General features: G+C 36.5%; 1 protein-coding gene and 1 long non-coding RNA gene across 7 annotated transcripts in view; one reads left to right on the forward strand and one right to left on the reverse strand.

Annotated features, from left to right (window-relative positions):
• LOC128880861 (max-binding protein MNT-like) overlaps positions 1-16,065 on the reverse strand; it is a 57,411-nt gene that overhangs the window by 10,186 nt on the left and 31,160 nt on the right. For all 6 annotated transcript variants that reach the window (XM_054131408.1, XM_054131399.1, XM_054131390.1 and 3 more), the window contains 4 exons: positions 14,349-14,709; positions 11,181-11,349; positions 2,041-2,224; positions 1,049-1,311 (listed from right to left, as the gene is read on the reverse strand). In XM_054131408.1, coding sequence (XP_053987383.1) covers positions 1,049-1,311; positions 2,041-2,224; positions 11,181-11,349; positions 14,349-14,709 — 977 coding nt within the window. The remainder of the gene's footprint in view (positions 1-1,048; positions 1,312-2,040; positions 2,225-11,180; positions 11,350-14,348; positions 14,710-16,065) is intronic.
• Positions 24-1,345, forward strand: LOC128880925 (uncharacterized). The gene is made up of 2 exons (XR_008457944.1): positions 24-981; positions 1,102-1,345. It is a non-coding gene; the product is annotated as an uncharacterized LOC128880925 (long non-coding RNA).

Genomic DNA, 16,065 nt, shown 5'->3' on the forward strand with positions numbered 1-16,065 from the left:
AGTAAGGCAATCAGCAGTCACTAAAAATCACGCATCAGTAAATAATACAATCTGCACCTTAGTTTTAGATAAGAACTATATTTGAGATACTAAACATGAATAATACTGACCTACAACAATCTAGAGCGAAATCAGATAGGAGTAACGTTTGAATCAGCGTTTTAAAATTATTATTTCTACACTAAATTTACCATTCAAGTTATTCTCATAGATTACAAAATGCCTTGCATTAATTGGTAAAGTGACCTTGCTTGACATTGACATTGGTAAAAGCTGTCGTGCGTTATCTTCGACGGCAGTGCGAGATTACGCAAAACCAAGTACACGAATCCATTTAAAAATTTAATCTAAAACGCACTCGTCTATGAAGGAATCATTGCCACTCGTTAGTCCCCGCGAAACCATTTAATTCTTATCTAAAACATGTTTTGATAGCGTAATACTTTCGACGATACTTGTGAAACCGGATCAAAATGAATAACCCTGTACCATAAAAATAGACTGGTTTATTAAACTAGTACGTTGCAGGAAAATTGGAATCTAAGGGAGTTTAATGGTAAATGCATTAGTAAAGAGGATACAATGCACTCGTGTAAAATAAAATATGTCGCTTCTGGATAAAGTCCACAGTCGAATAATTTGCAAACAAAATTGTGTTGTACTTGGAGTGATAGGAATTAAAATATCTTCCCTCCTCTGTTATCTGATACAAAACAAAAAGACTCATTGTCAGATAATGATAAGAATATGTACGCACTCTTATAATCTATTTATACAGATCGTATAAACAGGAACATTCATCAAATGCGCAGTTTCTCTCGCACCGTTTCACACACAAACGCTAGAATTCACGTTGTGCCCAACGGGCTGATCGGTGCTTTATCGGAGTATAGAACTCTGGAAGTCTAGACATAAGTCTATCTGAAATTCTCACAACATGATTAAAAAGAAAATCCAAAAGCAACATAATGAAGGAAGAAGGTACGTAATAAAAGGGTATACAACAAGAGATTAGTCTAGGGATTTTATGTTTCCCTTATCAATTTACCTGTGCTGGAGTAGGAATGCTAGGTGTGGGCATTCCAGGACTTGAACTTGCAGGTGGACTTTCCCTAGAACTTTGTGCAAGGTTCAAACCCTGCGTCTGACAGACAACAGCCGCGGTCGCAACTTGATTATGAATGTTGGAAGTCGTGCTGGTGGTTTGAAGTGTTTGTGGTGAACTGGCTGTGGCCGCGCTGCTCAGGCTACTGGTACTACTGTACCTCGTGCCACCACGAGCCAGCCCAGTTACATCGACCTCCATACTTTCTGTAATTAAATAAACGATTCAATTAATATGCCATTCTGGAGCCTTTTCTTTAATAAATATGGTCACCCGTTGTCTGGGGTTATTAACCCTTGTTTATTTACAATGAGATGTCAATGAGGAAAAATAGGCTTTTTAATATACTTATTAATAATATGTATTAGGTTGTCCCAAAAGTTTCTTTCGTAATTTGCACTCAATTATTTTGTGCGGTAGTCTTTATATAAATAGACAATCTAATTTCTTAGATGTTGATGTTGTAACAGTAATGGAGCAAAATGAATCGTACACAATTCAATAATGTAACATTAGACATAAAATATTGTGTATGTATTACTTATTAATAAAACGAAAGAAACTTTTGGGACAACCTAATACAAGTTACTATTAGTCTACGTTAATATTGGGCTGTCTGGAAAGTTCATGCCGATTTTTAGTAGGCGGTACAGGTCTGAATATGTCGGAATAGCTGAAAACAAATAACATGTGTACACTCCTTAAAAAGTGCAAAGGTTGTGGAACAAAATGGTACATATATAATTCAATAAATATGCATCAATATTCAAATATGCCTTTGAAATTTTCTTAAAAATAAGCATGAACTTTCCGGACAACCCTTTTTTGAGTTGTAAATCATTTCCAATTAGGATAGTTAAAGTATTAAAAATCTAAAATCTGAGAGCTGGTCTTACTGTTGACCTTTCTACCTAATTATAATCGCAATAGCTTACCACTTTTCGTAGCTATTGCATCAGCAGCCGAATTCTGTTCAGGCAAAAGAGTATTAAAATCGATATGATCCCAGGTAGCCGCGAGCTCCTTTTTCAAAGCTAACAATTTTTGCTGGGCAGCGATCTTTTCCCTCGCGAGCCTTTCCATTTCGTGCTCGTAGTCCCGTTCCTTCCTCCTCAATGTCTGCAACAAAATTATCGTAACGATGAAGAAGTATTTACCGATAATTTTCAATGGAACAAACCAAGAACATTCGCGAACTACGAGACGTACCCACGAGCCCAGAAAAATTAATTATCTTCCTTCTCTTAATTTCGAAGCATATAAAATGTAAATTCCTCCTTAAATGTATAATTGAAATGAACGATTCAATTCTCATTTACTTTTGTGAGAAATATATCCAAACAACAAAGATTAATACTAGCTTCTAATAAACAAATCTATTTCTGTCCCCTCGATAATCAAATCACATGAGTTTTATATATTAAGGGGGTATCCTGAATTAGGAGGATTAAAAAAAGCGGTTTTTCGTGAATTTGTTTAGGATGGAAACAAAATAATTAATTCTATCGAACTTTTTATCCTATTTTCATACATATTTCAGTAGTCTGTACAAATTTTTTCAACAAGAAATATTCAAATTGAGTCGACTGTAACGCACATTTGTAGACCACCTCACAATTAAAACCTCCTATCGGCGAGAAAGATGCAGGTCGTAATTTTGGTTTGACACAAAAAAACCAAAAGAAATTTTCATTTTTCATACATTTTTCTTCTATGTGAACTAAAAAAATTCATACAAAAAAAATTGTAAACAACTTTTCTATCAAGTTAAAGTGATTTTTTTCATCCAAAGAACTTGTTCTTTTCTTCAAACTTGCAGTAATTTCACATTTCACCATTTTTGCGAGTTTTTCTTAGTTCACATAGAAGAAAAATGTATGAAAATGAAAATTTCTTTTGGTTTTTTTGTATCAAACCAAAATTACAACCTGCATCTTTCTCGCCGATAGGAGGTTTTAATTGTGAAGTGGTCTACAAATGTGCGTTACAGTCGACTCAATTTGAGTATTTCTTGTTGAAAAAATTTGTACAGACTACTGAAATATGTATGAAAATAGGATAAAAAGTTCGATAGAATTAATTATTTTGTTTCCATCCTAAACAAATTCACGAAAAACCGCTTTTTTTAATCCTCCTAATTCAGAATACCCTCTTAAAAGAATAGACCACCCACCTCGCATCCCCTCCCATCAGTACTGTAAATATTACACTTTCATTTCTTGCATAAATCTATTCTAACGACTATTTTTTTATATATTTCATATATAACTTTCTTGTATATCGTTAAGTATTAAAAAAAAAAAATCGTCAAATGCAACGTCATTATTAATTTCTAATTTATATTTCTTCATAGCATCATCCCCTAAAATATTTACCATAAGTAGGTAAATGTCTTATATAAATTTACGTGCCCTCTACAGTATCCCTTTTATCATTTTTCCGTCATAATCTAAGCAAAGACTATAAACACATTTTATGGAAAGGGATAAGAATTTAGTGGCTATAACTTTATTTATTTATTTGTTTATTTACTGTTGGTCCACGAGGAGTTATTAAATTGTTCATAGCAGTGCTTAACCGCGCACATGAGAAAAGTGAGTGAAAGCCGATGGAAATGTTTTCACTTTACTTTCGAGAATACCTTCCCGCGAATGTCACATAATACTTGTGCAGATTCAGGACACCTCTCCCTCGAAATACGATAAGCCTTGCATTTGACGTCAGCACGAACATGCGTGAAGGAACGTGACAACGAGTAACAACAGCCAGAGACACACACGGTTCCAGAGAAACCGCGACAAACGAGAAAAATAAACTATGCAAGGACGAAATTCTTAGTGTACGTGTGGTTCAAATACGATCAAGTGCACTTCATGATTCGTGCTTCCTCGTACCAGTGTCAGGTGCTCGAAAAGTCACGCAAAGTGAAGTCGAATTTACGATAACGAACGACTATTAACTACTTAACCTCTTCAAGGACGAATTCCAAATGGATTTTTAGATTTAATTTTATTAAAAATTATTTCTTAAGATTACGTGCCAAAGACAATAAGTTTGGATAGGATGGGTGAATTTGATGAGGTTACAAAAATAAGTACAATGATAACAGTTAGGTTATGTTGGTTTTAAAGGGGTTTTTTTTTAAAGAGGCTTTGAGATTTTATTTATTAATAACAAGATATGTCTGCCGGTGTAGATGTGGTGGGCATTATTATGAAAATTTGAGAATTTATAAGTTTGATACGTTTGCAACAAATGTAGGAAGAAATTGCTATTTGTTAACATAACAAGAAGAAGCAAATGCCCTGATTAATTTTCAGATCAAATTCGCGAGTAAGAAAGCTCTGCCATCTGCTGGCTGGTCTGCGAAGTTAAGACGAAATGCCAAAGTCTCGTGCTCTTTATAACCGACACGATTCACATTTTTTAAGTACTCCGAAATTCCCACCATCTTTACGATGTAACCATTTAACTATTGTTCGAATAATTATAAGATCAGCAATTCTCAACATTCTAAGGAAACATGTAGGTAAATATATCCAAAACAAAAATATAACGACTAAAGAAATTATTGATCTATTCTACTCGTTCGATAAAAATTAGAATTACAATTATACAATGTATCGCAACGAATAAATCAATGCTTCACCGTTCGAAGAAATGATAGGAACGAATTGCGTTGGTTTCCGCAGTTATCCATTACTCGAATAACAATTTAACCATATCTGGCCCGATACAGCATGGAATAATTCGGATTGACCGGAACTAAGTGCATGCTGGAGAGAACGTACACGAGAGTATGTAAAAACAAGTTATACGTATGATGACAGAAAAGCTAAATATCTTTCGTTAGATACGTGATAAACCTCCCGGTATGACATCAGCAAAAAAAATGCTTCGTGAAGAAACGCAAGCGACAATGACTGCCAGCGCTAACGGACCGCACTGATATAGTGCACGTGGTATGGTCGTCGAGTGGGGAGGGGAAGAGCCAGATGAAGAAAGAGACGAGTAATGTAACGAAATGGGATGACTGAGATAGCCACTTACAACACAAAGATAAACAGAGCTGCGGATGGAGACAGTGTCTCAAGCCTCAGGAGAAACAAAGAACACTGAGTGTCCCCGCGCTTGTACGCGAACAAGCGACTCGACGTGCATCGAAGGACATTGGACGCGGCCGCTTAGCTCGTAGCCTTCGCTACCACGGCCGCTCCAACGGTATCCGCGCGCTCTGATTGGTCACAGTGTTTTCCGTTAATATTTCCTCAACGAAGCCTCGGACAACACTTTCGCTAAGGAAAAAGTTGTTTCAAATCACCTCCCAAACCACCCCTTTCAAGGTATTACAACATTTTTGGGACACCCTGTATAAGAAAATTAGTGGGAGCAAGATGGAAAATGCCAGGATAAGACCAGATAGAATAACACAACACAAGAGATAAGGAAGGAGAGAGAAATGGGAGGGGAGTATATCCATCACAAGAAGGACGAAGATACAGCATACCAGGCATAGAAATAGACAGATACAGGGGTCTACGAAGATTAAACAGAGACGGAAGGTATAAAGAGGGGCGAGGTGGAAGGAGAACGAAGATCGTTGCATGAATAAGCGCACGCGCGGATTACAAGCACGTGGTTAAACCACCTCCAACAGAATTCGCATACAATGTCGTGTTGAATATACGCAAATAGCGTGTACACTCATTTCTCTCGACCTCTTCGGCTGTTATCTTTTTTTTCGTACAATACTGACGTATTATTATTAAAAAATTGTGTTGGCGAGGTTGCCGACAGCGAAGCTGGTTTGAGTGGAAAAAAACAACTCAATATTTAAAGCTTGGTCTCGAAGCCCTCAAATATTTTCGTTCAATTTTTAAGTTAGATAGATTCATTTACGCAATAAAAGGGCAACAAGTAAGTTCTCCTTTAAGAATTTTAATATATAATATCACGTGACTAAAAATACTTATAGAGTAACCTCGAAACCTACATTTTCGTGTGACGAATTCTATTTGTATTTCATTTATTCAACATGCGAGGTAAGCGAGCATTAAAAAGGGTGCGTGTTTAAAGACGAAGATAGGCTATTTCTTCTTATACTGCGGATTTTATGTATTCATAATGTAAAATTAATATAACAAATACGTGCTGAACATAAGGAAAAGGTATGTGGACAGTGGGTGTAGAGAGTATTCGTACACCGATCAATTTCCAAAAAAACTACGTAAAATTGTAATTTATTAACTTATTTTGTATAAACAATGACATTCTACATATTCTCGGAAATCTCTAGAATAGATGGAGTAGAAAAAAAAATAGCTATTTATGTAAGTTGCGAAATTAACAAGAAAAAAACAATTGATCGATAGAAATATTGAAGCAATAAGTATTCGCACAACTGTTTAATTTTTAAAACTTCGTTAAAAAAAAAAGAGATTTACATTACTTTATATTACTAATTCGTACGGAGCAATAAACTAATGTGTTTACGTTACAAACTCTACTGTAAATGGTTCGTCGTAAGAATCATACAAATACTTATTGCTTCTATACTTTTACCCACTTTTCACATTTTTTTGTTAATTTCGCAAATTATATTGACTAGTAAATGTTGTTTGGACTATATCTATCTTACAGACTTCCAAGAATATGTAAAATATCTTTGATTATAAAAAAAGAAGTTAAGAAACTACAATTTCACACAAAAGTGTTTTGGGAAATTGATCGTTGTACGAATACATTCTACACCCACTGTATACGCAGCTATCGCGTACATTTATTATTATTAATTTGTTTCGCGTCAAGAGTGTAGCGAAGATCGTTTAATTTTCCTCGACTCCCACGCGCGACGACACTAACGAATTTTTCAAGAACTAACGGAAGCAATAATTTAACCGCAGTCGAAGCGTCATCGTACGCTCGTTAGATTATCGTTTTCCTTTCATTCGTATCTTCTACATGTTTCGTTTCTGTAGTATCTGCCTTTTCGAACACCCTTTTATATACGCTACTCGGCGTTATTTATTAACGGTGCTCTGCTTAACGGAACATTCTGTTATCACGGCACTTAAGCTTCAATAATTACATTGCACTTCAGTCTCTGCCCGTGCATATATAGGACTACGTTTATCTACGCTTATCGGCCAAGTCTTTTTTTTTATGGGGCTGACTCGAGGCAAGCAAAGTTTAGCAACAAAACGTTTTCACGGATGGCATAGATCTGTGGTTGCCATTCGCGAGCTCAGGGAAAATTTGTTATTAAAGTTACTCGTTGTATATCATTATTCGAAAGAAAATTTGTCCATCTCTGGTAGAAAAGTAATAACGCCTCGCACGCACCTGCGAGGACCTTGAAAGTCTGGCAGCTATTCGCAAAGTTATTATTGTGTCGGTAATCGTGCGGTATATTTGCGTGTCGTCGAGTTTCACGCAGAATTGCAGATTACCCTCGACTCGAAGATGATTGTGATACGTGATTATTCCTGAAATTCGACATTATTTGTGATAATCTAGTCAGGGCTGTCACTAGTATCACCAGAACCTCGGCAAAATAGCTAACTCGTGTTCCAATTTTAACGGTACACGAAATACAAATCAATTTTTATCTGTAAATCGATTTTAACGTATAAATATGCTGTCTTATTTGAATATAGTATATTGTTTTAATTCTAAAAGGTACTGAGATTGTAAGTGACGATAAATTTTGATGTAAAAACAAACGTACACATGTGTATGAATATTCGTCAAGAGGTTCAACTCCTAGTTAAAATAATTAACTTTCACCACCTGTGCCCAATAATTATATACGATATTATTTTCTCCCCTAAGTTTCTAAGCTCACAACCTAAATATTATATTTCTTAATTAAAAAGTCCAGTAAAATTTTCTATCGTTTCTCTGATCCTCTCCTGCTCCAATAATTTTGCGCTTCACTGTACCTGGCTTATCAAGTCGTATCGCGAATCGACAAAAATGCGAGCGGTGATCTTTCGGAAATTCGTGCCAGGACTCGCGAGCAACGCTTGCAATCGCGTTTGACCGCGACGTTACGGTGGCTCGTCTCGCAATTTCGACATGTCGAAGCGAAGCGTTGCTTCGTACCTCAGCTTAGAAGTCGCCAACAATGGCGCCGGAACGATAAAAGTTCGAATATCAGCGTGTGCTGTACCTACGTGCCATGCGGCGTGACACCGATGGCCGAACAGTCACGTGGAACCAATATAGGTACAGATTCTACACGGAGAAGCGTCGTGCACGCATTCGCACGTACCGCGGACAAAGACGGACTGTGACCCAGCACGAGACGAACAAGGACAGGGAGAATGTCTTACGTAGTGGGGGAAGGAGAGGGATGACCCAGAGCGAGACAGAAGAGAACAGAGAGAGACGGAGAGGTTACATGCACGACGCTGGTAAGACAGAGAGCGAAGACGAGGAAGAAGGGAAAGTAAGCGAGTTGGAGGGGAGAAGGACCTGCCAGAGATGGGAACGTATCTAGACAGAAAATATGAAGATGGGCAAAATTTGTACCTGTTATGTTCGCCAAAAAGCTTGTTCAGATTTTAACGCACAAATAGACAGCGATTTTTCTTAAACAAAGAATTATATTTACTTTATAACACATTGCGTCAACCTAATATTAGGTGTAGAAATTAACTATGTGCCTCTATGTCAATAATATATATAACTGTATACTATACTGTATACAGTATACTATATATATATCAGGTTGATACTTGGTTTATCAAAACTCAGACAATAATATATATAACTGTATACTATACTGTATACAGTATACTATATATATATCAGGTTGATACTTGGTTTATCAAAACTCAGACAATACTGTATATATACTGTATATATAGTGTATGTTTATATATATGTACTGTAGTATACATGTAGTACTGTAGTATATATATATAATATACATGTACTATAATATATATACAACTGTAGACCAATTGTCTGAGTTTTGATAAACCAAGTATCAACCTGATGGCTACTACAATTTATCTACATATAGGAAGTTCAGTAACCATGCAATTTTGTGCAGGTACATTGTAATAGAGATCAGGTTGAGGATTTAAATCCGAAGACGGAGGATGAGGGCGACAACTTGTGGTAGGATTAAAGTTGAATCACGAAAGAGGGGAAAGGAGGGGCCATGGTCGACCTTCGCGGGGACGCGTGTTGGCGGCAGCCCCTGGTCGTCGCACGTGAAGTTAAACGTCCGTTTCGTAACTCGTCCAAAATTGAACCGAGACACATGGGCGGCGATTGGACCTCCCGTTTCTGGATCGTAAGAAGGGGGCACACGAGACTTTAAAACAGGGTTTCTCAATCACCCATTCGCGGACCATCTCGACAAATGGAAAACATTTGCTGGACACTCCAGAGTGAAATTAAATATTTAATTTTAAAGGATATTAGTTGTACAAGTTAAGTTTGTGCCTTTGTATAAAATGTATGAAATGTCAACAATAAAACACGTGTTGCACTGTTTAGAAATTAAAAACATGTTTTAGCCTATCGGTTACTCATAACTGATGAACGTAAAAGCACGGAATTTATTTTTACCACCTAACAATCAAAGTCTCGTATTAGAAACGTCCTACGCGTTCATGCTCGTCGTTGATACGATAAACCGATTTGTTTCCGCGCCGATGCTATGCCATTATCTTCGTTAGACTAATTGTTATTTACCATCACGGTTTGTTACATCACGCGGCGATATGTAATTCGCGAGACGCGATATATTAGCCAAAGCGATTAACAGAATGGAGATTGATTGGGACAGCATCCACTCGTCGTGCAAAGGGTTATTGCAACGTACAAACATCGTCGCGTTCGATTTATTAATTTCGAATACGTTTCAAATATCGCGTGTCTCCGATATTCCCTGGAAATTTTAGACGCCGAATCGTCCGAGTGCATCGACCTTGAGTCTAATGTGCAATTCGCGAGAGCCTAAATTTAAGTGTCATATGATACCTTCGCGTTGAATTACCGTATGCTCGATTACGCTTTACGCTGGTTTAAACAATTAACTCGGAACGATGGAAATCATTGTGGCATAATAGAGGGCACGATTAGGGGTTTTTTTTCTTGTTTTTTTTTTTGTTTGATACAAAATTATTTCTCGAGCTAAATTAACCTTTAAGGAGAGATGCGTGTAAGATACGAGTATAGATTTCTATGCAAACTCGTTAAATAAAAATTGCCGAATTCCAGTTTAAAAGCGAATAAAGATAATTTTGAATGGTAACTGTGCTTACTATTAAGAGTATGTAATATGTTGCTATTGTGACACGAAATAACATTGCTTTAAGTGTATTTTTCGTTTGCAATACGAATTTTTATCGATAGCAATACTTTCCTATAAGTCAATAACAACCGACAAAGTAACAGAAGAGTATGCGTGTGGCGTGAAAACGAAATCGTGCTCGAAGGTCATTGATAAGATATAAACGACTGTTAACGACATAATTATTGTAACCTCAGACGTAAGTATCGATCGCAAAAAGAAAAATTCACGTGAGCGTTCAAGGATGATGCTTAAAAAATCCTATCGAATAGAGTGTAATCACTGTTGACTTTAAAAAGTGTTGAAATCAGTGATAAGTCCTCCAAAGCAACAAGGTATGACTCATTGCGTATACATTCGTGGAATTTCTACGGAACATTTTTAATTATTATCAAAATAAATAATAAGAAAATTTAATCTAGCTCGTGAATGACGAATTTTTATTCTACTAAAACTCGTTAGTTATTCGCCAATCGATTGGTAACGTTATTCATATAGTGTTTCATATTGATTTATCCTGCTTTTAGTATTCAATTTATTCGTTCTTTTCGAGGAACTTCATTTCATTCGAATATTATTCAAAACAGAATTTCAAGCAGAACGTTCATATATTTTAATAAACATTTAAAGGAGAAAGTTTAACCTTATGTGTCTCATTTCAGCGTTATGTACTCGCGATATAAATTATGTTTCACTTGGAAAGGGAAATAATTTTCGACTTTTGATCATTTCGAGCAGCGTGAACGATAACGATGATTTGCATACCTGTATGTGCCTGATCGCTGCGTGGAGAATGGAAAGGTTCGAAGACTTTTTCTCATCCTGCGACGGTAGCTGCCTCTTCAGTAGTTCGAAGCATTCCTTCAAGTGTGCTCTTCGATTCTTCTCCAATTTATTGTGCACTTCTCTAGTGCCGGATCGGATTACGCACGGTCTGGAATAGGGAAAGGAATACATTTATACACTCGACGCTTCCTACTTGCTTCCACTTTAAATCTAGTCTCCCACTTTTCTAATTTTATCGACCGCAAAAACGATTTTTGACCTCAAAATGCGATTGCAAGATTCTACTGCAATTAATAATTGCCCTTTGAGGTAGAAGAACGTGTGCAAAAATTATAATACGTAATTGTTGAGTTATTAATTGAGTTAGTCTTAAAGTTGCAATTAAAATTGTATTATAGACAAAACAAAAAGATGCATTTATAATTTGTCCCCCAAGAGGTTAACTCGTTAACACGTTCATTGCCAAGTTAAAACTCGTGAAAATTTCTACAAAGTTTATATTTTGTCTCGAGACTATTCAATATTTGTCACGGTATTTAATTTGTTAACGTTGCCGATATTCGCGAATCCTATCCAGATTTATTTTCATTATTCCATATTTTCATTATCTCTCCGTCAGAATTAATTTCGTTAGTTACTTGATAAAAAAAAGTCTTGTTACCCATTTCTAGGTAACGTAGCGACCAATGTGTTGAATTTCATTTGCCACCCACGTTGTCAAATTTTCGAGCGCGCCACCAATGGCAGACAAGGTATAGTTAGCCCTACGCGATGATCATACAACCGCGTCACAACGCGTCTCGGTCTCACGGTAACGCGACGCGGTAAGCGACGCACCGTGCACGTGCCATTCACCCTGGACACGTGCACCGCGTGAATGGGTAGCGGCAGAGTCTGCCTCGACACTGCTCTGCCCGTGCATCGGAGAAAAGAGAGAACAGAGAAGACGGAGAGGGAGAGCGCACGAAGCAACAGGCTGACATATCGACAGCAGGAGGAAAGACGCAGACACGAAGGGAGAGAGAAGGAGAAATGAAGGAACTGACAAGGGAACGTATCAAACTGTACGTCTCCGATTTTGATGAAACTTTGTGAGTACGTTAAGCAGGTGAAAATAAGGGATACGTATTTTTTATAGCTGCCCAATCGCAAGTTTAGGGGTTGAAATCATCCCTTGAAGTTTCAGCAGAGAAATGCTATCTCGAAAACTACAATAGATATAAGAAATATTCTTCGGGAAAAGTTTCATGGTTTCATGAGGTAAAACGAAAAGTGGTCACAGATTTTGTAAAATGTAATTTGTTTATAACGAAGAAATTTTTTGTTACATTATTTTAAGAGATACAAAAATTTATATAACGACAAAAATGAACGGAAATTGCTTTCCGAATCCATTGATATACAATACGTACGATACATTTGCCTCCTACAGTTTTGTAAATTTTCGTATAATATTGTACGCAGCCCGTGCGAATCCACCGAGCAGCATGTGAAATTGATATGTTCATGTATAGACATACGGGTGGCTATTAGTATGAGATACATATTTATTAAAAATTACACGATCATTTAAAATTAACAATAATAATGCTAATTATATTTCTATGGATTGCAGTATGATATTGTTAGGAAATAATTCATTGAAAAGTATAAAAATATCGTCCGGGCATAAAATATCAATTAGTGGTGATACGGTTTTGTGGAAATGTTGCCATCATAACTTGTGCGTGGCGTCAGAATTTTGTTATTAATAGATATTAATTTTCAAGCATCAAATTATTTCCTAACAGTATCATACTGCAATGCATAGAAATATAATTAATATTATTATTGTTAATATTAAATAATCGTGTAATTTTTAATAAATATGTATCTCGTACTAATATATATACATACACATACACACTCATATTATACAAAAATTTACAAAAGTGTAGGAGGCAAATGTATCGTACTATATATCAATGGATTCGGAAAGCAATTTCCGTTCATTTTTGTCGTTATATAAATTTTTGTATCTCTCAAAATAATGTAACAAAAAATTTCTTCGTTATAAACAAATTACATTTTACAAAATCTGTGACCACTTTTCGTTTTACCTCATGAAACCATGAAACTTTTCCCGAAGAACATTTCTTATATCCATTGTAGTTTTCGAGATAGCATTTTTCTGCTGAAACTTCAAGGGGTGCTTCAACCCCTAAACTTGCGATTGGGCAGCTATAAAAAATACGTATCCCTTATTTTCACCTGCTTAATGTACCCACAAAGTTTCATCAAAATCAGAGACGGACAGTTGGATATGTTCCCTTGTGAGACATACAGAGCGTTTCCGAATGTGTGAAAATATGTATTTGTTGGGGGCCACGTCTTCACGCCAATACGAATAGGAAAGTCCTTTACCATTTTGCGATATGAGGATTCGTTATCGAGATATAAGCAATTGGTGTGATTTTTGGTGCGCACTGTGGGAATCTCGATCAGCTGATCGCACAGCCGAACTTGATCCACAAAAAAAAAATTAAAGCAACTACCTTGCGAAGGCAAGGGAGGGCAAATTCTCATTGAAGATGAACAATTTGGAGTAAAGAATAAAAAAGATCGTGGTCGTAGTTAGGAGCGTGACAAGGCAGGGCCTGAAGGGTTTTCCTTGGGCACCATATTATATAGGGCAGTTTCAAAACTAATAGTCAATTATTCTGGATCTAAAATGATTATTAAAAATAAATACAAGTCATGGTAAGCCGTATATATCTATGTTTAATCATTGGGCACTCTCTTAACACGTTCACTGCCAGACTAATACTCTTGAAAATTTCTACTGTGATTAAATTTTGTTTACAGACTATTGGAAACTGTGTAATGATACATTTATTGTGGTGTTTAGTTTTGTAACTTCATTAAACTTCAAGTATTTTATTTAAATTCATTTTCTGTGACACTTAACTTTCAGAATTAATTTTCTGTGTGAAAATCACTAAGACATGGCGATCAACGTGTTAAAATGAATGATTGATTCTTTTGAATTTTAAATTACTAATTTAAATTACATTACTAGAAATAAATAGAAGTCGCAGTGACGGCGTTAAAATAAAATGTCCTATTTTCAGAATCCAATCGAATGATAGAATAATAAAGTATTCTCACCCGTTTCGATGCTTTTTACTGTCGTGGCTAGGCTCGACGTCGACGACGAGATTGCCGGTGTTCTGCTGCGAATGATTCGAATTGTGATTCTCCACGTAAGGATTATGCGTGCTGTTGTGGTTGTTGTGATGGTGGTGATGGTGATGCGGTTGCTGCTGTTGCTGTGGCGCCTGTTGTTGCTGCTGCTGTTGCTGCTGGTGAGGAGGGAGATGATGGTGCGATGTGGAGTGAAGGGCGGTCAGGTGACCTGGGTTTGCACTTGCCGTGGGTGGCGTTACTCGCGTGCTCGAGATCACGGGACTCCCTCGTGAACCTGCCGAGTGATTCCCATTCGTCCTATTGTTTTCCAGCGGCTCCTCCTCTGCAAAATAAAATGAACCTTTTCCAAAGTCTGATTACAAGATTTTCTTTAATCCTCAACTGATAACGCGGAGTTAACACGACGTCACGATTAAATTAAAATTTACAAAGTTGATCAAGTAGAGGAGTTATAATTGATTTTACTTTATAAATATTCTACAAAATTTTAATGGAAACATTTAGAGATATTCAATTTGAACTACTTATAATTTTTATTGGTTTCTTGGTTAAGATAAAAATAATCGTACTTCTTTGTGCGATCAATTGAGATTTGAATTTAATTGTCATATTTGTAGGTTCTAAATATTGTCTATACAATCGATACAAAACATCTATCATAAAATTTGCTAGATTACGTGATAGTTGTTTTGATGAATTGTATGTTTATTCACCATGTTCAAAATTCGTCAAAATATGCCCTTCCTTGGTATCAGTAAAGAAAACTTGCTCTTTGCATTTCAAATACTTTAGCACTCTAAACGTTCCAGGTAATCGTTAGTCTGGAAAGGAAGAAAATTCCTCGTTAAATGTTGTTAGAGTGCGAATGTATTCGTAAAATTTGCCATTGAGAAATTCCCAGGGTAAATGCTTCCCGGCGGTAGGCACTTCGCAAAGCCGAAGATTTTACAGCGGTAATTCCCGAGCAGTTGGGCGATCTCAAAAGTTTCATTCTGGACGGCATTCATGGAGCCCACCGCCAATTCCTTGCGTTCTACGATGCAGACGACAAAGCTTCCCTTGCCCCATTCTATTCTATGCCCGAACCTGAATGACTGCGTTCTCGCCTAAGATTAGCGGATGCCTCTCTGGAGTGGCGATGGGTTCGATACGAACACCCCGCAACCATAACGAACGCGACACAACTATTCCAACTAGTAATTTTTTTTATACGTCATGTATCTTAACCATTTGCAGTCGAGGCCTTTTTTCTTTGTATCTACCAGCAACTCAAGATGTTTCTTAACATTCTATTGCTATGAATTCTAAGCTATCGAGATTTTAGAACAAGGTCACCTTTACCTCACCGACAATCATTTTATTGATACGTCGAGCTCCAAAGAAATTGAACCTAAACACTTTGGGTATTGTAGATTTGCTCCATGAAACCTAATGGTGACTGAGAGTCACCTCTCGAGTGCAAAGGGTTAATATTCGCGTATTCAAATAATTACAATTACTCAAAACTTTATCCTCGGCGTCTTTTCTTGAAATAGTTGTACGTCGGAAAAATGTGTTGGTACTTTTTTAATAATTAATATTTTAAATATTGTTGTATCGTGTATTAACACATTTCGTACGAGAGAATCCCCATAATAATAATAATAATAATAATAATAATAATAATAATAATAATAAT

The sequence above is a fragment of the Hylaeus volcanicus genome, chromosome 1 (genome assembly GCF_026283585.1).
Source record: "Hylaeus volcanicus isolate JK05 chromosome 1, UHH_iyHylVolc1.0_haploid, whole genome shotgun sequence".
Taxonomy (NCBI): domain Eukaryota; kingdom Metazoa; phylum Arthropoda; class Insecta; order Hymenoptera; family Colletidae; genus Hylaeus; species Hylaeus volcanicus.